The sequence below is a fragment of the Ovis canadensis genome, chromosome 2 (genome assembly GCF_042477335.2).
Source record: "Ovis canadensis isolate MfBH-ARS-UI-01 breed Bighorn chromosome 2, ARS-UI_OviCan_v2, whole genome shotgun sequence".
NCBI lineage: Eukaryota > Metazoa > Chordata > Mammalia > Artiodactyla > Bovidae > Ovis > Ovis canadensis.
In genome coordinates this window covers 254,927,058-254,949,518 of record NC_091246.1, presented here as the reverse complement: position 1 = coordinate 254,949,518, position 22,461 = coordinate 254,927,058, and the positions used below count along the sequence as shown (strand labels likewise).

General features: G+C 57.2%; 1 protein-coding gene across 1 annotated transcript in view; it reads left to right on the top strand.

The window, feature by feature from the left end:
• Window positions 1-1,032: 1,032 nt before the first annotated feature.
• CROCC (ciliary rootlet coiled-coil, rootletin) overlaps window positions 1,033-22,461 on the top strand; it is a gene marked incomplete at its 5' end in the record, with an annotated part of 53,901 nt that continues 32,472 nt past the window's right edge. The window contains 9 exons of the mRNA XM_069573792.1: window positions 1,033-1,089; window positions 8,294-8,408; window positions 8,999-9,147; window positions 13,898-14,083; window positions 14,168-14,251; window positions 14,332-14,393; window positions 14,470-14,635; window positions 15,191-15,297; window positions 21,601-21,825. Of these exons, the coding sequence (XP_069429893.1) occupies window positions 1,033-1,089; window positions 8,294-8,408; window positions 8,999-9,147; window positions 13,898-14,083; window positions 14,168-14,251; window positions 14,332-14,393; window positions 14,470-14,635; window positions 15,191-15,297; window positions 21,601-21,825 (1,151 nt within the window). The remainder of the gene's footprint in view (window positions 1,090-8,293; window positions 8,409-8,998; window positions 9,148-13,897; window positions 14,084-14,167; window positions 14,252-14,331; window positions 14,394-14,469; window positions 14,636-15,190; window positions 15,298-21,600; window positions 21,826-22,461) is intronic.

Sequence of the window (22,461 nt, the reverse complement as noted above, 5' to 3'; positions counted from 1 at the left end):
AATCACAAAATCAAACATGCTTTTTCAGACAAAACAGTCCTTCCTCCACCCTAGAGATTCAGACCTGCCTGCCTCCCCCTTTTGAAATGGATCCAGTGCCCTCAAGAATGCAAGGAAGTTGAGGCCCACTGAGAGGATGGACATCGAACCTACTTTAGAACAGACAGGACACATCGCTGTTTAGTTTCAAAAGCCTGCTTTCCTCTGTGGTCTCATCCCCATTCCGTGTGGAGAAGGCACCAGAGGTTCTGAGATGGAAGGGCAGTTCGTGGGCTTCTGCCATTTTACCCGTGAACAAGCTGAGGCCAGAGTGCCTCATCCCAGACTGCAGGGCAATCAGGAAGACAAAGACATTCTCCCTGCAGGTCAAGGGACTGATGCCTCCTCAGTCTGGCTGGGCGATGGGTCAAGGCCAGACTTCAGGAGTTTAAGGCCTTGCAGGCAGGGTCAGGGGGCACAAGGGCTTCCCAGTGGCACAGAGGTAAAGAATCTTCCAGCCAATGCAGGAGGTGAGGGTTTGATCCCAGGGTCGGGAAGATCCCCCTGGACGAAGGTATGGCAACTCACTCCTGTATTCTTGCCTGGAGAATCCCAAGGACAGAGGAGCCTGGTGGGCTACAGTCATGGGGTCACAAAGGGTCAGACACGGCTTAGTGACCAAACAGCAGGGGACACAGGACCCCAGACTGCCGCTGGGTCTCGGTTCCAAGTCGACTGTACCACCTTGCAGCTTCCAGGCCCTGAGCAACTGGCTTAGTCTTCAATTTCCCGTTTTGGCATAAGGAGCTAATAATCCCTGTTTGAGGATTATTACTGTCCGGAGCAGTAAATGCAATCCTGTGGGAAAAGCCCTCTGTCCAGTGTGGCTCCCGGGCCAGAGCCCGCCTCACGCTTCCTGCGACCAGCCCCGCCCCGGGCCCAGGGCGCGCCCCCGACGCGGGACGACGCGAGGACGCGGGCGGGTCGGGCGCCAGCCCCTCTCGACCCCGCCCCGGCCCGCCATTGCCCCGCCCACCTCTGGCCCCGCCCTGACCCCGCCCTCCGGCCCGGCCCGCTCGGCCTGCGCGGCAGCGGCGTTGGCGCGCGAAGGTAGGAAGCCGGCGGCGCGCCCTGCCGTGGGCCAGGGGCTCGGGCGCGCGCGGCGGGCGGCGGCCGCGGGTGGGGCGGGTCGCGGGCGCGCGCGGAGGCGGGGAGGCGGGCGCGCGCGGAGGCGGGCCGGAGCCGCGGGCCCGGGGCCCGGGGGCCTCAGGGCGCGCGCCGCCCCTCGCGCTGCCCGGCCCGCCGCTGGAGGAGAGCGCCCGCGGCCTCTGCAGACGGCCTGCCCGCCGTCCGGCTCCAAATCCCGCCCGATTCCCGCGGCCTAGGGTGGGCGGGAGGCGGGGGCTCGCGCGGGCTTGTAGACGGACGCCTCTCTGTCGGGGCGTCGCCTCGCGCGCGGCCGGACAGACTTGTCCCAACTCCGCCACCATGAGGCGTCCCTTCCTGCGCTTCCTGTGGGCCAGGCGCCGGCCCTGCCCCCCAAGCTTGAGATTTTGTTTCAGCGCAGCCTGCGAAGTCGCAAGAAGCTCCCTTTTGCCCATCAGGAGACTGAGGCCTAGCGCGGTCCACTGAGTTCCCAAAGATGGCACACCCTGCAGGGATTTGGGCCCTCCTGGGGCCTCTCACCGTGGGGCCTGAGACCCCCATCTCTGGGGTTGCCCTTGTGAGCCGGCTCCCTTGTGATTTTTATGCAAACACAAGAGGACAGCGCTCTGAGCCGGTGCCTGCCTTGGGGACCAGTCATCCCAGCTCCCTCTGGGACCTCCACTTGTCTTGGGGATTGGGAGACGGTTGGAGGGAAGCGACACTCGGGTACCATCTGTTCTCATCTGAGATTCCCTGTTTTCCTTAGCTAAGCTCACAGCAGGTGCTTACCAACCAAATCCTGTGGCCTGATCAGAGCAGAGGCTAAGGCCAGGCAGGGCAGGCTCCTCAGTCAGGAAAGACCTCAGGAGTCAGAAACCTTGGATCTTGGAGATTTGTTTGACTTAGTTACTCCTCCCCATGTTCCTCTCAAGCCCTGGGTCAGCCCTTGGAGACTAGATACCCCTCCCACCTGAGAGTCTGCTGTCGGGGACATGGCCCGGTTTTTAACCTTGGGCTCCTGAGGTGTGGCGGGTGTTGGATATGTGTTCCCGGGGTCCTGGTGGGATCCCATTCTGTGGAGAATACACAGGCCAAGACTTGCCCTGTGTGACCCCCGACAAACCCAGGGAAATTTTCTTTTCCTTCCTATTTTTCCTTTTTCATTTAGTTTCCTATATTACTATTGTCTCCTGGCATTCCTTCACTCACTTGACAACTGTCAATGGTATTTGGGGCCTTAAGCTCTACAGAGACACCAGTAAGCAAGGCCAACTTGGTTCCTGCCCTTGGACCAGACCAACAGCATACCTGTAGGAAAAAAATTTTTTTTGGCTGGAAGATCAGGGTTCACACTCTCAGAAGGTGACATTTTTGGCCAAGGTCTGGTTGAGAAGCAGGAGTCAGCCGTGAAAGGAAGGGGAAGAGCATCCCAGGCAGAGAGGGTGACAGGTACAAAGGCCCTGAGGTGCAGCGTGCTTGGTGTGTGTGAGAATCAGGAAGGCCAGCATGCTGGGGAGGAGTGCGCTTTGGGAGAGGAGAGACGAGGTGGAGAGGTGGACCCGGGCTGCATTGAGCGGGCCTTGTGGGCGTGGCGGGACTTTGAATTTTATTCTGAGCAGGATGGTAGCCAGAGTGGGGGCTGCACAGAAGAGGGATGTGTGGGAACAAACGGGTGGGGGACAAGAGAGGAAGTAGGGACGCCCATGAGGAGCCATCTCGGCAGGCGGGGCAAGAGGTGGCAGTGGCTTATTGAATACACATTGGAAACCTAGCGTGGTGACTGGCACACAGGAAGCGCTACATGACGGTAGCCGTCACGTGATGGCTTCAAACTATGGAGCCAGGCACACGTGGGCCTCTCCCGTGGCTTCAGCTCTTCATGGCTGGATTTGTTGCTGTTGCTCAGGCGCTCAGTCATGTCCAGCTCTTTGCAGCCCCATGGGCCGCATCACGCTAGGCCTCCCTGTCCCTCACCCTCTCCTGGAGTTTGCTGAAACTCATGTCCATTGAATTGGTGATGTCATCCAACCGTCTCATCCTCTGTCACCTCCTTCTGCCCTCAGTCTTTCCCAGCATCAGGGTCTTTTTCCAGTGAGTTGACTGTTCTCATCAGGTGGCCAAAGTATTGGAGCTTCAGCAGTCGTCTTTCCAATGAATATTCAGCATTGATTTTCTTTAGGATGGACGGGTTTGATCTCCTTGCCATCCAAAGGACTCTCAGGCATCTTCTCCAGCACCACGGTTCGGAAGCATCAATTCTTCGGTGCTCAGCCTTCTTTATGGTTCAGCTCTCACATCTGTGCATGACTGCTGGAAAGACCTGACTAGACGGACCTTGGTCAGCAAAGTAATATCTCTGCTTCTTAATATGCTGTCTAGGTTGGTCATAGCTTTCCTTCCAAGAAGCAGTCGTCTTCTAACTTCACGGCCGCAGTCACCATCTGCAATGATTTTAGAGCCAAGAGGAGGAAATCTGTCACTGCTTCCACCTTTTCCCCATCTATTTGCCATGAAGTGATAGGACTGGATGCCATGATCTTAGTTTTTTTAATAGTGAGTTTTAAGCTTGTTTTTTCACTCTCCTCTTTCACCCTCATCTAGAGGCTCTTTAGTTCCTCTTCGCTTTCTGCCATTGGAATGGTATCATCTGCATATCTGAGGTTGTTGATATTTCTGTCAACAATCTTGATTCCAGCTTGTAACTCATCCATGACTGGATGACTTTGAGCAAATAATTTTTTTGGGTGGGGGGAGAGGAAAGGAAAGTGTTATTACTTGCAATAAATAAGGAGAACACTTGGGATTGTTCCTAAAATAGTGTTTCTGAGCAAATCATTTAACTCCACCCAGGCTTATTATCATCTGTAAAATAGGTACAACAGTAGCAGCATCCGGGGCTGTCAAAAAGGTTTAAACAGATAAGGCAGAGGTGCAGAATTTGGGGCACAGCATGTGGCTCATGGTAGCTTCAGTATTTTTATTATAATTTCTAGTCAGCAACTGGAGAATAAAGAAAGGATAATGGGTAAGAGCAGCTGGTACATTTGAGATTCATGAGTAGCCTTTGGGGGACTTTTTGGCTAGTGCCTGCAGCTGGGCATGGCAAATGGCAGCTTTGCAGGGTGGGCAGAGGGCTAAGCAAGAGTGGGGAGGGAATGAGTGCAAAGGGTTTCTTTTCTGTGTTTATTCACCCAACAGTGGCTGAGGGGCTACAGTGCACCAGGCAGGGTTCTAGACTGGGCGCTGTACTGGTGATGATAGCACTAACAATAGCCAACCCAAAGGACTTCCCTGATGGTCCAGTGGTTGGGACTCTGCATTTCCACTGCAGGGGGCAGGCGTTCCATCCCTGGTGGGTGAACTGAGATCCGTCATGCTCGCAACCACAGAACAAACAACCAAAACAAAGACCAGTGGTATTAACTACGTAACAGTGGGGAGTCATTAAGGTAATTCTGGCTGATGCGATGGGCTTCCCTGGTAGCTCAGCTGGTAGAGAATCCACCTACAATGCAGGAGACCCTGGTTCAATTCCTGGGTCGGGAAGATCCTGTGGAGAAGAAATAGGCTACCCACTCCAGTATTCCTGGGCTTCCCTGGTGGATCAGACAGTAAAGAATCCACCTGCAACGTGGGAGACCCCGGTTCGATCCCTGGGAAGGAATCCCTGGAGGAGGGCATGGCAACCCGCTCCAGTGTTCTTGCCTGGAGAATCCCATGGACAGAGGAGCCTGGCGGGCCACAGTCCATGGGTTCGCAGAGTCGGACACGACTAAGCAACTAAGCACAGCACAGCTGATGTGATAGTGAAATCCTGAAATCTCAGTGACTTAGCACAAAAGAAGTTCATTTCTCATTCATGAGAAGTCCTGTTAGGTGGCTTTCTACATGGTGACCCACCGACCCAGAGCCCTTCCAGCTTGTGGCTCTAGCATTCTCTAGGAGCCCCGCGTTATTTCCTTCCAGCTGGGGGACAGGGGAGGCGAGGCGTCCTCGTGGGAGGTTTCCATGGGGCAGGTCTGAGTGGCATGCTTTAGTTCTGTCTTAATTCTGCTGTTGCTGTGCAGGCGCTCAGTCGCGCCCGACTCTTCGCGACCCCAGGGGCTGCAGCACGCCAAGCTCCCCTGCCTTCACTGTCTCCCGGAGCTTGCTCAGACTCATGTCCGAGTCGGTGATGCCATCCAAACATCTCATCCTCTGTTGTCCCCTTCTCCTCCTGTCTTCAGTCTTTCTCACCATCAGGGTCTTTTCCAGTGAGTCATTTCTTCGCATCAGGTGGCCAAAGGATTGGAGTTTCAGCTTCAGCATCAGTCTTTCCAATGAATACCCAGGAATGATCTCCTTCAGAATGGACTGGTTGGATCTCCTTGCAGTCCAAGGGACTCTCAAGAGTCTTCTCCAACACCACAGCTCAAAAGCATCAATAATTCTGCTAGTGAGAACTAGATCACATGGCCATATCTGACTGCAAAGGAGTCTGGGAAATAACTTCTAGCCATTTCCCATAGAAGAACTGGAAATGTTTTTTGGTGAACATATAGCAGTTCCTGTCCCACCATATCCCGGTACACAGCTAAGCATGGATCATCTTATTTAAACCTCATGGCAAAAGCAGGCACTGTTATTACCCCATTTTACAGATAAAGAAACCGAGACAAAGTCATTGGCCCGGGGTCACACAGCTATGGGAGGCACGGCCAAATCCTGGCAGTCAGATGCTAAAGCTATACGATCCAGAGCTTTCCATGAGGAATTCAGTTGTTATTTTGAGAGCTGGATGGAAGCTATGAACGTTAGAAAGTGCACTTACACACAGGGATTAGATATGGGTTCTTGGGCTCTGTGATAGAAGCCAGAAGGGCTGCCGGGGAGAACCCTGTGGGCAGAGCCGAGGGTTCTCCTAGGCCCCGGGTGGGGAATAATTTAGTTCAGTTCGCCAAGGGCATCTGGGCCCACTCTCTGCCCATCTGGGCAAGCAGGGCTGCAGAGCTTGGCCGGGGGTGTTTGTGGCCCCCTCTGCTCTGGCTGTGGGTGTGCAGCCTGTGTGTGGGGGGTGGTTCCTGGAGGCGGTGTCTGGAGGCGGGAGGGTGGAGCCCCAGGTTCTGTGGTGAGAGCTCCCTGCCTGAGTTTAGCTTTGCCTGAATCCGGCCTTGGTTGTCCTGGCAACATCGAGGCACTTATTTTTCTGGCCTGGGTGCTGGCTCCTGGTTTTCCATTCCTGATTTTCCATTTCCAGAGCAGATTCCCTGGTTGGGGGCGAGGGTTTCAGGCTCAGCTTGGACTGCTGTGCGTTTATACGCACCTGCTGCATTCCTGGGCCTGGCCTAGACAAGGTTGGTAGCGCCTTGGAGTGCAAATGCCCCTGCCTTGCCCTCAGGCCATCTGGGAGGCTGCCTAGCTTAAATGGAAAGAGTTTAGGGCTGCTTCCCCTTCCCTGCAGCAGCTGCAGTTTGGAATAGGTGCGAGCCCCCAGCTCTCTGTGCCTGAGGTGAGGATTCAAAGTGGTCGCACGAATGTGACACTGTTAGAGCAGAGAGCACCCGGAGGCCGGGGGTCAAGAGGTAGCAGGAGCCCAGACGGGCGATGCCAGGGACCGCGGGAACAGCAGCCGCCTTGCTCTGACTGCTCGCGACTCGGTTCAACCCCTTTAATCCTCACGGTGACTCTGTCCGTTTCACGGGAATACTGAGCCGCGGTAGCTCGTGGGTCACACTGCCGACAGGTGGCAGAGCGGGACTCCGCTGTGGCCCCGACTCCGGAGCTGACGGCCTGCCCCCTGCGCCGCACAGCCTCCCTGCCCCAGGGCGGGAGCAGTGGAGGCTGGGGGTGGAGCTCGGAGCCCCAGGGCCCGGGTACAGCGACCGGGCGGGCTGGATGTTCAGAGGAACGAAACCAGTATGGCTCACACGTTCCCTCCAAGCCCGGCGCTCAGTCACACGCCCTTTGCCCCCAGATGACGCCCTGAGCCGGGTGCCATTGTTCGCACCTTGTGCAGGGACACGGGCTCAGAGAGGCAGAACTGCTTCCCCTGGGACGCGGCCTGGGAGGGAGGCGCGGCGGGAGTTGGGGAAGGGGGATTCGGTTCCGTGCCTGCACTGGGCAGTTCCGCAGCCCGCTCCAGATGTGAAGTCGTCCGAGCGCCTTGTAAACACATTTTCAGCAAAGCGTGTGACCCCTTTTCTGGGTCAGCAAAGATGATCCTGAAGACTGGCCTTTCCCGCAGCGTGTGTGTGTGTGTATGTGTGTGTGTGTGTGTGTGTGTGTGTGTGTTGGGGAGGGTCTTCACCTCCACGCCCTCCCCCTCCCCATCCTTCCCTTCGTTTCCCGCTCCTCCCCTTCCCCTCCCTCCTCCTCGCGCCCCTTCACGCCGCCTCCCCCTCCTCTGTCCTCCTCCACCAGGCTCCCCTCCCCCACCCTCCTTTCCCCTCCCCGGCCCCGCCCACCCCGTGATCACGTGGGGCCCGCCGGATTTAAGCCTAATCTGCCCGGCGCTCAGCCGGCCGTCTGGCTGTTGGGGAGTCTGGGTGGGTCTCCCGGGCCCTGGCAGAGGCCTGCAGAGGGTGCCCACGGCCGCCCCCCATGAGCTTGGGGCTGGAGCAGTCGTTGGAGGTGGTTATCCAGGTGGGCCCGGGTCTGTGCCCCGTGCAGGGCAGGGGCGCAGAGCCTCGAAGGAGAGGGTGAGGGGCGGCGCGTCTCGGGGTGCAGGCGTGGGTGAGCCGGGGACCCCGGCTTGCAGCTCTCGGCCAGGGTGGGGGCGGAGGGGTCTGGGCCTCAGTTCCGGGGCTCTGTCCAGTGCCCCTCGAGTGAAGGGGAGTCCCCACCTCCAGGTTTTAGGGTTGGGGTGACCGCTGCTAGCACTTTGAGGTCCTCACCCGCCCTGGGCGGGAGCCCCCGGCACCCCGCCTGCCCGGGGCGGGGTCTGTGAGTGGGCCGTGCCTTTGGCTCGCTTCTCGTGCCCCCGGGGGCCTCCTTCCCAGGGCAGGGGCGCACGGAGCGTAGCGTCCTATTGGGCTTCGTGCGAGTCTGACTCCCAAGCGTCCTTCCAGGTGGGGTTTCCTGAGCGCCTCCTGGGCACCCACGTCTCGGGTGGCAGCCGTGTTTCTTTGCCACCCGCGCCAGGGAGCCCTGGGTCTCAGGCCCCCCGCAGACCCTCCCGCTTTCCCCGCAGACTCTGGAGAGGAGCCTCCTGGGGTCGGGCCTGGCCCAGGACTCGAGGCCCGCCCGCCTGTCTGCCCGCATCAGGGAGATCATCACCCGCAGCCTCTCCCAGCCTGAGAGCGCAGGTACCGCTCCCTACCCCCACCCCGCCCCAGACACTCCTCTCGACAGTCGTGAGGACGGTAAGGATGGCAGCTTCCATTTCTTGAATCCTCACTGTGAGGCAGGCACAGACCCATGATGGAGGGTCCCATTTTACAGATGAGAACATGGAGGCTTGGAGGTGTCATTTGCCTAGACTTGGCTCCACGTGCTGCTGTGTGAAGGCGGGGCATCACCTCCTTGCTTGCAGGAAGCCTGCTTCGAAGACTAAACCCCAAACACAGTGTTCTCTCCCAGGGAAGGGGTGGCCTCGGTGAATCCAAGACAACAGGGAGAAGGCAACTCAGCTTAGCTCAGGGCTCTGTAGACAGCCTGGGGTTGGCAGTGCCCGTTCTCCACCTGGGCAGGAAGGCTCATGGGCCCCCAGGCCCCTGGAGGGCGGCCCCCACAACCTCCTGTGTGCTTTGACAGTCTGGGAAAGGGCCCCTCAGCTGCAGCTCCCTTCAGGGACATGGTCCGTCTTCCTGCCTCCAGGGATGGGTGGGGCACCTGTCTGGGGAGGCGGTCCCTCTGGACACAGGTGGAGGCCAGTCGAGTGCCCGCTGTCCTGCAGGCCCGGCCCCCGAGATGGCTTCCATGCTGTCGCTGCAGGAGGAGAACCAGCTGCTGCAGCAGGAGCTGTCCCGCGTGGAGGACCTGCTGGCCCAGAGCCGGGCGGAGCGTGACGAGCTAGCCATCAAGTACAGCGCGGCCAGCGAGAGGGTGGGTGCTGCCAGGCGCAGGGTACGGGGCTCCCCAGCCTTGGGGGTGGGAGGCACCCTGGGCAGCGCACCCGGGAGGAGAGGTGGGCCCCAGAGCCAAGCGGCCTGTGTTCAGGTTGTGACTCTGCCCACTTGAGTGGCCTTGAACACGTCTCTCCACTCGACACGCCTGCTGTCTACAGTGGGGACAGTGACGACACGGAGCTGCGGAACCGATGGGACGAGGGGATGAAGTGCCAGGAGCCTGGGTGTTTCATTCCCGGCTGTCCTGGGGGTGGGGCATGGAGAACAAGACCCCCAAGAGTCCCCCGCCGCAGTCTCTGGGCATCTCTTGTACCCCTGTGTACCTGGGCTGGGGTGTGCACAGACCTGGCCCGCTCTCCCAGATGAGGCCCCGCCAAGGAAGGACAGGGTAGCCAGGCCTGCGCCCAAGTCCAGACAGGGTGTGTGTCCGGGGGCCTGTGCCGCGGGGCGGGGCAGGAGGTCTGTGTGCTGGGCGCAGGGCGTCGTCAGTGCCTCGTCTCCTTCAGGTCGCCAGGCTCCAGGCAGGCAGCCCTGGGGAGGTGGTGGTGGCTGCAAGTTGGTGAGAGAGCTGCATGCGGGAGGAAGTGTGTGTGCCTGTGGGGGCGGGTAATGGAGTAGCACGCAATAGTGTCTGTGGGCCCTTGAGCCCCTGCTGTGTGCCACGTGTGTGCTGGGAGCTTGACGTTTGCGATGCAGAGGTCGGGACCGTTGCGACGCTCGTGTGATGGAGGAGCTCGCTGAGGCTCAGAGCGGGAGAGCGCTGTGCTCGCAGCCGCGCAGCCCGGGGCCCTGCGTTGTGGCTTTGTTCCCTGGGGATGGGAAGAGGCCACTGGGCTGGGAGTCCCGGGGGGCAGCTGGTCCTGGGAAAATGGGAAGGACCTCAGATACGACCCCCTAATACTGCAAGCGGCAAGCTGAAGCCTGCAGATTGACGCTGGCCCAGGGTCCCCTGAGCAGGACTGGCAGAGCCAGGGTTGCCCAGGACTCACTGAGCTGGGCCCGTCTGCACGAGGGCTTGTTACGCGGCGGTGGGAGGAGCGATCTGTGTCTCCCTGTTGGTGTGGGCTGTGCCTGTGTCCTGGCATCCGCCTGCTGGGGTAAGCCCTCACCTTGTTGGGACTTGCAGAGAAGCAGGGCGGGGGGGCTAAAGCGGACCCCAGCACTGGGCACAGCGCAGGGCTCGCTTTCCCAGGGTTTGCAGGGAGTATGGGGGGCAGGCTGGGCTAATGCGCATTGTTCGTGGTGCCTGAGCCAGCCCCTCCCACTGAGGCCAGTCATCTTGGGGCCCCTGGCACAGTGTCAGGCCCGGGCGGCGGGGGGCTGCCTCTTAAATGCCAGCTTCTAACCAACAGTGGGGCCAGCATAGCCCCCCTGGCTGGGAAGGGAAGGGAAGAAGAGGTGGAGGGGGCCGCTCCCTTTCCTGTGAGGACGCTGCTGGGGGGCTGCATTAGTCTAGGAAGTTCCCTCTTGTGGCTGGGGAGGCTGGGACAGCGTGCAGAGGGAGCCTGGCGTGAGGCTGTCCCCTGTGTGTGATGGTGTGCGTGGGGCCCTCTGGTTAGATGAGGGTGACCTTGAGGCCTGTCCTGGGGGTGGGTCCCCAGGTAACATCAGAGCCTGGAGATCGCCTCATGAGAGGTGGGGAGACAGGCCCAGGGAGGGCATCGCGGGGCCAAGGCCGCTGGTAGAGCTGAGCCGAGCCCCTGGCCTGGGCGCCGCAGCCCTGGGGCATCGTCCCTCTCGGCTGCGCGTGTGGCCCTGGGCCGCGGGCAGTGGGGCCTGCAGCCACAGTGGTGCATGTGGCCTGGCTTGAGGTTGTTCGGACCCTTAAACTCCTAGCACCTCAAGGAGCGGGGTGGAGCTGAGGTCATGATCTGTGTCCAGGGGCTGCGTGTGGGGAGGCTGAGGCGGTGACCCCCCTGGGTCAGAGGGGGGACCTCGGGTCCCTGTGAGGCCTCCGCTCTCCCATCCCTGAGGAGCAGTTGTTGGGCCAGCCCCGCTCCCGCAGTGTCCATGGTAACCTGGACCGGGTGAGCCCTGTGCAGTGGGGCGGGGGTTGCTAGGGGAGACAGTAAACTTCTTTCATCCTTGGCTTGGGAGCAGCCTGCTTCCTTTTTGACTTATGAGTGAATTTGAAAGAGTTTGTGGAAAGGGCTGGGGTGTGGCCAGAGGGGCAGGGGTCTGGCTGTGAGCCCTGGGAAGCAGCGGAGCACTGGCAACTGCAGGGACCCTGGTAAACCCGAGAGATGGACAGCGCCTGGTTCCCACAGCGGCAGGGACCCTGGTAAACCCGAGAGACGGACAGCGCCTGGTTCCCACAGCGGCAGGGACCCTTGTAAACCCGAGAGACGGATAGCGCCGGGTTCCTACAGCGGCAGGGACCCCCGTAAACCCGAGAGAAGGACAGTGCCTGGTTCCCACAGCGACAGGGACCCCTCTAAGCCTGAAAAACGGACAGCACCTGGTTCCCACAGCGGCAGGGACCCGTCTAAACCCGAGAGACGGACAGCACCGGTTCACGCAGCTGTGTGAGACACACACCACGGCCACCGCCAGACCCTTTGTATGTGCACGAGTGCAAGTCACTTCAGTCGTGTCTGACACTTGGTGACCCTGTGGACCCTAGGCCACCAGGCTCCTCTGTCCATGGATTCTCCAGGCAAGAATATGGAGGGGGTTACCATGCCCTCCTCCAGGGGATCTTTCCAACCCAGGGATCGAACCCAGGTCTCTTATGTCTCCTGCATTGATAGATGGGTGCCCTTCTATATACACACACCAACGGCCCACCAAGAGGATGCACTCAGATCCACAGAAGCTGCACCAGACGCCACACCGCCCCACCCGCACGCATAGCCACACACCATGGCCTGTATGTCCACACTGCAGACAGCCCAATGCTGGCTGGATACCTACAGCCAGACACAGGTGTGCACAGATGCACGCAGACCCCCCTCGTACAGCTGTGCACACAGGCGTACAAATGCATTGACACGTAGGAACACACGCAGACGTACCCATCTGCTTCACCACAATGCATGCCTTAGACCACAGATGCCAGCTCACCCAGGTCCTCATGAAGGCCCAGACACAGACACACAGGGTCACACATGGAGACAAACGACAAAACACACCCCCCGACATCCAGGAAGCGCCTGCTGGATGGTTGACACACACGCAGCATCCCGGTGCCGCAGCCAGCACCGACTCTCTGCCCTTCACCTAACTTGGGTGGACTCCACGCAGATACTGGCCACGGGCTTGCTGCCCGCCCTCCAGGGAGAGGGACCCCCTGCGTATCGCCTGCTCCCGCACCCTCAGACCAGGTTCCACCAACATGAGCTGCAGCTGGCACACAGCCTCTGTGGGCACAGTCGCCCTGCCCCAGTGCTGTCCCCGGGGTGGGGATGGAGATGAGGTGGTTCTCAGCTTGGTGGCTCCCTGAGCCTCTCCTGGCGCACCGCTTAACCCCGGCCCAGAGGGCCAGCCTGGCCTGGGCGCCTGGGCCCCTGGTCCGCATGGGTGACGGTTGTCGTCCTTGCCGTTGGCCTCCCCGGGACCGGACGTGGGCGTGTGTGTGAACGGATGCCCTGCCCCGCCTCTCACAGGCCAGGCTCTGGGCTCAGCCCTGCTGTCGGTCCACTCTGGGCACCATCCTCCTCTGAGCCCTGACATCCTCAGCTGCCTCCTCCATCCTTTCTACACTTCTGGGGGAGGCTAGGGGCCCCCTGGGACCAGCAGGTGCCTGGAGGAGTGAGGGGGTTTGGGCTAGTGGAGGCCGTCAGAGCCTGGGACCACCTGGGCCTGCAAGGCATCGTGGGTCGGGATCCAGCCTGGCGCCCCCTACAGAGGCCTGAGCCTGCCTTCTGGGGAGGCGCAGGACTCTCACCTGGGGCCCTTCCCCGCAGCTGGAGCAGGCTGTGGTAGGGTGATGAAGGGGCTACAGGCTGCCTGGGCGTGGGGGACGGGGTGGGGTGGAGGTCCCCCCAGTGAGGGAGAGCGGAGAGCTGGGGGCCAGGCTGGGCTGGGCTTGTGAACAGCCACGCCATGTGTCAGAACACTTGTGCTCGCCTCTCAGAAGCTTGAGCACTGTGTGTGGGGAGTGGGAGCCAGGTGAGTCCGCCAGTGCCCGTCTGGGGTGTCTGAGACGACCTGTGCGCTGTGTGTGTGCGCGCGTCTCTGAGCCCGTCTGGGGTGTCTGAGACGGCCTGTGTGTGCTGTGCGTGTGCGCGTCTCTGAGCTCACACCTGTGTGCGTGTGTTGACGCCTCTGAGCGTGTTACATGTGCTCGTGCTGTTAACTCATGAGCACGCTCTTCTAAGACCGCATGCTCACGGCCCTAAGGCACAGTGGGAGCAAACTCCAGGTTTCCTGGGTTCGGGTGGCACGGCACGGATCTCATAGTTGGCCACACAGGGTGCTGCCCGGGCCTCAAGGTTTGCCCCAGGGGCATCTTTGTGTTTTGTGTGCACACGTGTGTGGGCCCACCTGCACGCATCCCTGCACACCCTGTGTGTCCCTGCACACCCTGTCTGTGTGTCCCTGCACACCCTGTCTGTGTGTCCCTGCTTGTCTCGTATGTGTTTATGCTTGGCCGTGCACACGTGCTCTCCGTCCTGGGCTTGCCTGCAAGGCATCGTGGGTCGGGGTCCAGCCTGGCGCCCCCTACAGAGGCCTGAGCCTGCCTTCTGGGGAGGCGCAGGACTCTCACCCGGGGCCCTTCCCCGCAGCTGCAGCAGGCTGTGCGTCGGGAGTCTGGGGAGCCGGAAGCCCAGGAGTCCAGGGGGCTGGCCCTGCAGAGCGTGGAGCTTCGGCGGCAGCTGCAGGAGGAGCAGGCCTCCTACCGGCGCAAGCTGCAGGCCTACCAGGAGGGCCAGCAGCGGCAGGCGCAGCTCGTGCAGCGGCTGCAGGCCAAGGTCGGGCTGGCGCCCCGCCCTCCGCGCACCTTTCCTCCCCCAACCCCAACCCCCGCGGCTGACCCACTCTCTGCCCACCCCCAGATTCTCCAGTGCAAGAAGAAGAGCTCGGAGACGGAGCAGCAGCTGCTGGAGAGATGCACAGAGCTGGAGCAGCTGCGGCTGCGGGTGGGCGCCGGGGGGCTGGGGGGCAGGGCTGAGCCTTCCTGCCCTGCCCAGTCTGACGCCCCCGCTTCCCGACCCCTCAGGACGCAGGGCACAGCCAGGACCTGGAGAGCGCCCTCGTCCGCCTGGAGGAGGAGCAGCAGAGGTGGGCCCGCGGGGGGCGCGAGGGGGCCGGCCGCCCTCCGCCCAGGCACCCACCTGCTCTCCTCTGTCTCACCCAGGAGCGCAAGCCTGGCCCAGGTGAACGCGCTGCTCCGGGAACAGCTGGACCAGGCGAGCTCGGCCAACCAGGCCCTGCGGGACGATATCCGCAAGGTGACCAGCGACTGGGCGCGCAGCCGGCAGGAGCTGGAGCAGCGGGAGGCTGCCTGGAGGCGCGAGGGCGAGGTGGGCGAGGGGCCGGGGCTGCGGGGCCCCGCTGGGCTGGCGGGGAAGGGGCCCCGTGCCAGCTGAGCCCTTTGATTCTGCAGCAAGAACACCGGCGTGGGTCATCATGCCCTTCTCCAGGGCATCTTCCCAACCCTAGGATGGAACCCGGGTCTCCTGCACTATAGGCAGATTCTTTCCGATCTGAGCCTCCAGGGAAGCCCCGTTAGGGAGGAAAACAGTTGTCATAACAATAGCCTTGATTAGTGCCTATTGTGTGAGAGGTGGGCGTTTTCTCCTCTGATCCTCTTAACCTACGTGGATGGTGTTCTAGTCCTCCTGAAGAGAGGTTGAGCTGCTGCCCGGTCGTGCTGCAGGCAGCTGGGATGCAGACCGAGGTCTCCGGCATCTTCTGCCCTTCCCCGTGTAGGCTTTGACACCCAGCTCCCTGGGCCAGGGGGAGGCGGGGGCTGGTGAGCGAGGCAGCTCGGACCCAGCCTTGCAAGCCGGCGGTGGGGACGGCACACGGCCCCCGGGTCGGCCCTTGGGACCTCACTCCGCCCCTCCGTCCCCCAGTCTTTCAACGCCTACTTCAGCCACGAGCACAGTCGCCTGCTCCTCGTCTGGAGGCAGGTCGTGGGGGCCCGACGGCTGATCAGCGAGGTGAAGACGGCCACTGAGAGGTGAGGCTGGCGGAGGCGCGGCCCTGCTCTTCACGAGTTCAGCTCCGCCCAGCTGGGCTTCAGTCCAAACCGACCCGCCTGCTGTGTCTGCTGTGTGCCGGCCTTGGGAGACACAGAGGCACCTAGTGATAATTGACTCTTACCAGGTCAGGGCAGTCATGTCGTGTTTGCTTAATGTATCTGCTAAACTGTCTGTGACTAAATAGTCATATTTTACTAAACTAAAAACATTCTTTTAGTAAAAAACCTTTTTTTGTAGTTTTAATAATTTTTAGTAAAACATTTTTTTTCAAGTTTAGTAAGCATATTCTACTAAACTAAAAACTGTTTTATTGTTTTCTAAATTTACTGTTTCCTAGTTACTACTAGTACCCTGGAGGCAGCCATGGCAACCCACTCCAGTACTCTTGCCTGGAGAATCCCCAAGGACAGAGGAGCCTGGCGGGCTGCAGTCCGTGGGGCCGCAAGAGTCAGACACGGCTGAGCGACTAGGCATAGCGCAGTCATTACTAGTAACCAGTAAACATTTGCTAGATGTTTGCTACTAGTTAGGCTCCTTGAACCTTTTATTTCATTTCATGTCCCCAGTGTTCCTGTGAGGTAGGGACTGTAATAGTCCTCACTTTTCAGGGGGGACGTTGAGGCTCAGAGAGTTAGATCACAGAGCGGTAGGGAGGAGGCTGAGTCAGGATTTATCGCCCCTGTTTTTAACCCACTGGACTGTTCGGTGAGCCTGGTGGGCTGCCAGAGTCGGACATGACTGAAGTGACTCAGCTTGACCTAGACTGTTCGCTGTCTCCTCCCAAGGGCCTGGCGACCTGCAGGGGATTCCCTGGCTAGGACTCTCTGTTTTCACTGCTGAGGGTCCAGGTTCAGTCCCTGGTCAGGGAACCAAGATCCCGTAAGCTGTGTGCGGCCAAAAAGGCTTAGAATAAGAACGAAGGACCTTGCGGTCTCTGGACTGAGGAAGCGAGAGGTCAGTGACATGGAAGTGGAACAGAAAGGACGTCCCAGATGCTCAGAGGACGCAAGGGGCTGTGAAAGGAACAGTCGCTCAGTCGTGTCCGACTCTTTGCGACCCCGTGGACTGTACAGTCCATGGAATTCTCCAGGCCAGAATACTGGAGTGGGTAGCCTTTCCCTTCTCCAGGGGTCTTCCCAACCCAGGGCTTGAACCCAGGTCTCCCGCATTGCAGGTGGATTCTTTACCAGCTGAGCCACCAGGGAAGCCCAAGAATACTGGAGTGTGTAGCCTATCCCTTCTCCAGGGGATCTTCCCGACCCCAGGAATTGAACTGGGGTCTCCTCCATTGCAGGTGGATTCTTTACCAACTGAGCTAGGAGGGAAGCCCCCAAGGGAAGGGGTTGGGAGGCCGGAAAAATGCTTCATAGGGAAGACAGAATTTGCACTGACCCCAAAGGAGAGGTAGGGTTTTAACTGGCAGAGCTGAGGGCCCTCCAGGGAGAGGGAACAGCAGAAGCAAAGGCTTGGGGGTGGGAGAAAGTGGCAGCCAGTGGGGCTGAAGCAAAAGGCAAGTGAGCGGGAGGTCAGGTTGGAAAAGAGCCTCACAGGTCCCTTGCTGCAGGGGACTTGGTGTCTGCCCCCGCCCACCTCCGCCACGCACAGCTTGTGGGATCTTAGTTCCCCGACCAGGGATCAAACCTATGCCCCTGCACTGGAAGCATGGAGCCCTAAGAGCTGGACTGCCGGGGAAGTCCCTTCCTACTTGCTCTTTGAGCACGTGGGGCTGTGGGGAGAGCCCAGAGGCAGGCAGACCAGTCTGTCTCCTTTTGTGCTTTAAGCATTAAGTAATGACCTTTTGGTGAGATATCTCATACTCGCTCAGTATCCACAGTATCAATTGATTCATCAGTATCACAGATGATTTTGCTTTAGTTTTTGCATTTAAAATTGTTTGAATCAGGATCCGCAGATGTTCACAAGGTGTGATTCATTGATTTGTCTTTTAAGTCGAATATTTTATTTGTTCCAGAAACTGGGACAGTTGCCCTCAGAGATTCCCACAGTCTGGATTCTGTGGTGTCATTTAACACCCTTGTCTCCTGTATTTCTTGTAAATTGGATGTTGGCTGTAAGGCTTCATCAGACTCAGGTTCGGGTTGTTGTGTTTTGACACAACCTCTTCATAATGCTGTGTGCCCTGCCATCAGGAGCCTCTCTTTCTGTGTGTTGGCAGCCCTTGACGCTCCACGCCAAGGCCCAGACACTCCTCAGTTCCGTTCAGTTCAGTTCAGTCGCTCAGTCGTGTCCGACTGTTTGTGACCCCATGAATCGCAGCATGCCAGGCCTCCCTGTCCATCACCAACTCCCGGAGTTCACTCAGACTCACATCCATCGAGTCCGTGATGCCATCCAGCCATCTCATCCTCTGTCGTCCCCTTCTCCTCCTGCCCCCAATCCCTCCCAGCATCAGAGTCTTTTCAAATGAGTCAACTCTTCGCATGAGGTGGCCAAAGTACTGGAGTTTCAGCTTTAGCATCATTCCTTCCAAAGAAATCCCAGGGCTGATTTCCTTCAGAATGGACTGGTTGGATCTCCTTGCAGTCCAAGGCACTCTCAAGAGTCTTCTCCAACACCACAGTTCAAACGCATCAGTTCTTCGGCGCTCAGCCTTCTTCACAGTCCAACTCTCACATCCATACATGACCACAGGAAAAACCATAACCTTGACTAGACGGACCTTAGTCGGCAAAGTAATGTCTCTGCTTTTGAATATACTATCTAGGTTGGTCATAACTTTTCTTCCAAGGAGTAAGCGTCTTTTAATTTCATGGCTGCAGTCACCATCTGCAGTGATTTTGGAGCCCACAAAAATAAAGTCAGCCACTGTTTCCCCATCTATTTCCCATGAAGTGATGGGACCGGATGCCATGATCTTAGTTTTCTGAATGTTGGGCTTTAGGCCAACTTTTTCACTCTCCACTTTCACTTTCATCAAGAGGCTTTTTAGCTCCTCTTCACTTTCTGCCATAAGGGTGGTGTCATCTGCATATCTGAGGTTATTGATATTTCTCCCGGCAATCTTGATTCCAGCTTGTGTTTCTTCCAGTCCAGCGTTTCTCATGATGTACTCTGCGTAGAAGTTAAATAACCAGGGTAACAATATACAGCCTTGATGTACTCCTTTTCCTATTTGGAACCAGTCTGTTGTTCCATGTCCAGTTCTAACTGTTGCTTCCTGACCTGCATACAGATTTCTCAAGAGGCAGGTCAGGTGGTCTGGTATTCCCATCTCTTTCAGAATTTTCCACAGTTTCTTGTGATCCACACAGTCAAAGGCTTTGGCATAGTCAATAAAGCAGAAATAGATGTTTTTCTGGAACTCTCTTGCTTTTTCGATGATCCAGCAGATATTGGCGATTTGATCTCTGGTTCCTCTGCCTTTTCTAAAACCAGCTTGAACATCAGGAAGTTCATGGTTCACGTATTGCTGAAGCCTGGCTTGGAGAATTTTGAGCATTACTTTACTAGCGTGTGAGATGAGTGCAGTTGTGCGGTAGTTTGAGCATTCTTTGGCATTGCCTTTCTTTGGGATTGGAATGAAAACTGACCTTTTCCAGTCCTGTGGCCACTGCTGAGTTTTCCAAATTTGCTGCCATATTGAGTGCAGCACTTTCATAGCATCATCTTTCAGGATTTGAAATAACTCAACTGGAATTCCATCACCACCTCTAGCTTTGTTCGTAGCGATGCTTTCCGAGGCCCACTTGACTTCACATTCCAGGATGTCTGGCTCTAGATGAGTGATCATACCATCATGATTATCTGGGTCGTGAAGTTTTTGTATAGTTCTTCTGTGTATTCTTGCCACCTCTTCTTAATATCTTCTGCTTCTGTTAGGTCCAGACCATTTCTGTCCTTTATCGAGCCCATCTTTGCATGAAATGTTCCCTTGGTATCTCTAATTTTCTTGAAGAGATCTCTAGACTTTCCCATTCTGTTCTTTTCCTCTATTTCTTTGCATTGATCGCTGAAGAAGTCTTTCTTATCTCTTCTTGCTATTCTCTGGAACTCTTCATTCAGATGCTTATATCTTTCCTTTTCTCCTTTGCTTTTCGCCTCTCTTCTTTTCACAGCTATTTGTAAGGCCTCCCCAGACAGCCATTTTGCTTTTTTGCATTTATTTTCCATGTGGATGGTCTTGATCCCTGTCTCCTGTACAATGTCACAAGCCTCGTTCCAGTTCATCAGGCATTCTTATCTATCAGATCTAGGCCCTTAAATCTGTTTCTCACTTCTACTGTATAATCATAAGGGATTTGATTTAGGTCATATCTGAATGGTCTAGTGGTTTTCCCTACTTTCTTCAATTTAAGTCTGAATCTGGCAATAAGGAGTTCATGATCTGAGCCACAGTCAGCTCCCGGTCTTGTTTTTGTTGACTGTATAGAGCTTCTCCATCTTTGGCTGCAAAGAATATAATCAGTCTGATTTCGGTGTTGACCATCTGGTGATGTCCATGTGTAGAGTCTTCTCTTGTGTTGTTGGAAGAGGGTGTTTGCTATGACCAGTGCATTTTCTTGGCAAAACTCTATTAGTCTTTGCCCTGCTTCATTCCGCATTCCAAGGCCAAATTTGCCTGTTACTCCAGGTGTTTCTTGACTTCCTACTTTTGCATTCCAGTCCCCTATAATGAAAAGGACATCTATTTTGGGTGATAGTTCTAAAAGGTCTTGTAGGTCTTCATAGAACCATTCAACTTCAGCTTCTTCAGTGTTACTGGTTGGGCCATAGACTTGGATAACTGTGATATTGAATGATTTGCCTTGGAGACGAACAGAGATCATTCTGTCGTTTTTGAGATTGCATCCAAGTACTGCATTTTGGACTCTCTTGTTGACCATGATGGCTACTCCATTTCTTCTGAGGGATTCCTGCCCGCAGTAGTAGATATAATGGTCATCTGAGTTAAATTCACCCATCCCAGTCCATTTTAGTTCGCTGATTCCTATAATGTCGACATTCACTCTTGCCATCTCCTGTTTGACCACTTCCAATTTGCCTTGATTCATGGACCTGACATTCCAGGTTCCTATGCAATATTGCTCTTTCCAGCATTGGACCTTGCTTCTATCACCAGTCACATCCACAGCTGGGTATTATTTTTGCTTTGGCTTCATCCCTTCATTCTTTCTGGAGTTATTTCTCCACTGATCTCCAGTAGCACATTGGGCACGTACTGACCTGGGGAATTCCTTTTTAGGTATCCTATCATTTTGCCTTTTCATACTGTTCATGGGGTTCTCCAGGCAAGACTACTGAAGTGGTTTGCCATTCCCTTCTCCAGTGGACCACATTCTGTCAGACTGCTCCACCATGACCTGCCCGTCTTGGGTTGCCCCGCGGGCCTGGCTTGGTTTCACTGAGCTAGACAAGGCTGTGGTCCTAGTGTGATTAGACTGACTAGATTTCTGTGAGTATGGTTTCAGTGTGTCTGCCCTCTGATGCCCTCTTGTAACACCTACCATCTTACTTGGGTTTCTCTTACCTTGGGCGTGGGGCATCTCTTCACGGCTGCTCCAGCAAATCACAGGCACTGCTCCTTACCTTGGACGAGGGGTATCTCCTCACCGCGTTCATCAGAGATTGCAAAATCGTGAGGGTCTCACTCTGTCACTGCGCCGTGTGTTAGCCGGAGCTTTTCTACAATAAGACACTTCCTCTTCCTACCATTTGATACCCAGTGGTACAGTCCATTCAGGAAAGGGAAGAATTTAGCCTATTTGATATATTTAAAGTATGTATTATTTTAAATTAGCATTTAACATTTTAGCATCTTGCTTTTGAATAATTCACGTAAGTACAAGATTCAAATTTTACAGGGTGTACTATGAAGAGTCCCTCCCGCCTTTGACCCAGACTCTCAGGCACATTTGATAAAAGCAAATAGAGCAGACTGTACGTGTCCCTGCTCCCCTGGCCCCTCCACTGCTCTTCTGCTGTGCCGGGCCACCGCCGCCGTGGGCTTTTCTCTGCCTGCAGAGGGCGGGGCGGCTCCCCGGTCCTGGCGCATGGCTTCCCATGTGGTGACTTTTCTGGTTGCAGAGCACGGGCTCTCGGGCTTCCGCAGCTGCCGCTCGTGGGCTCAGCAGTTGTGGCTCCTGGACTTAGTTGTTCCGTGGCGTGTGGGATCTTCCTGGATCAGGGATCAAACCCGTGTCTCCTGCATTGGCAGGTGGATTCTTTACCACTGAGCCACCAGGGAGGCCCCCATTGTCGTTATCATTTACACTTGGAAGCCTGCCCCCCATCTGACCCCCGTTCTGTGTCCTCTCCACCAGGGACCTGCTGCAGCTGGGAGGGGAGCTAGCCCACACCTCGCGAGCCATCCAGGAGGCGGGCCTGGGGCTGAGTGTGGGCCTGCGGCTGGCCGAGAGCCGGGCTGAGGCCTCCCTGGAGAAGCAGGCGCTGCTGGAGGAGCAGCTGCGCAGCAAGGAGCTGCAGGAGCAGGAGCTGGCCCGGCTGCAGCTACAGAGCAACCTGGACAAGGCCAACCTCAGTGACAGGTGGGTTCTCGAAGGCGCAGTGAGGCAGGCCTCGCTGGAGCATACAGCCAGGGTTCTGGGGCAGAGGGGTGTCTGTTCACCAGCGATGGTCCCTTCCCCTGTGTGCGCTTGGCCAGTCTCCCCAGGTCCTCTGTTTGGCAGAGGGGAAGACAGGTTCAGAGGGCTCTTGCCCAGGTTTGCAGTTCAGCCTCTGCTCCCAGTGCTAAAGAACCCATCTGCCAGTGCAGGAGATTAAGAGAGGAGGGTTCGATTGCTGGGTCAGGAAGATCCCCTGACCACGAAGATCCCTCCTCCTGGAGGAGGGCGTGCGACCCACTCCAGTCTTCTTGCCTGGAGAATCCCATGGACAGAGGAGCCTAGCGGGCTACAGTCCACGGGGTCGCAAAGAGTCAGACACGACTGGGTGGCTTGGCGCCCAGCAGCACTCTGCTCCTGAGATCTAGGCAGGTCCCAGAGTGATTCCCCATGAGATAAAGTGCCTGGCACCTCATTCTCATTCAGAGATGAGAAGTCTGCAGCCCAGAGAGGAGGTGCTCCAGGTCACACAGCAAGGGCGGCCAGCTAGCGTCCCTGCCTCAGGTCTGGGGAAGCTGGGGGTTTGAGAAGCTGGGTGGGCCTCCCATTCACCTGTGTAGC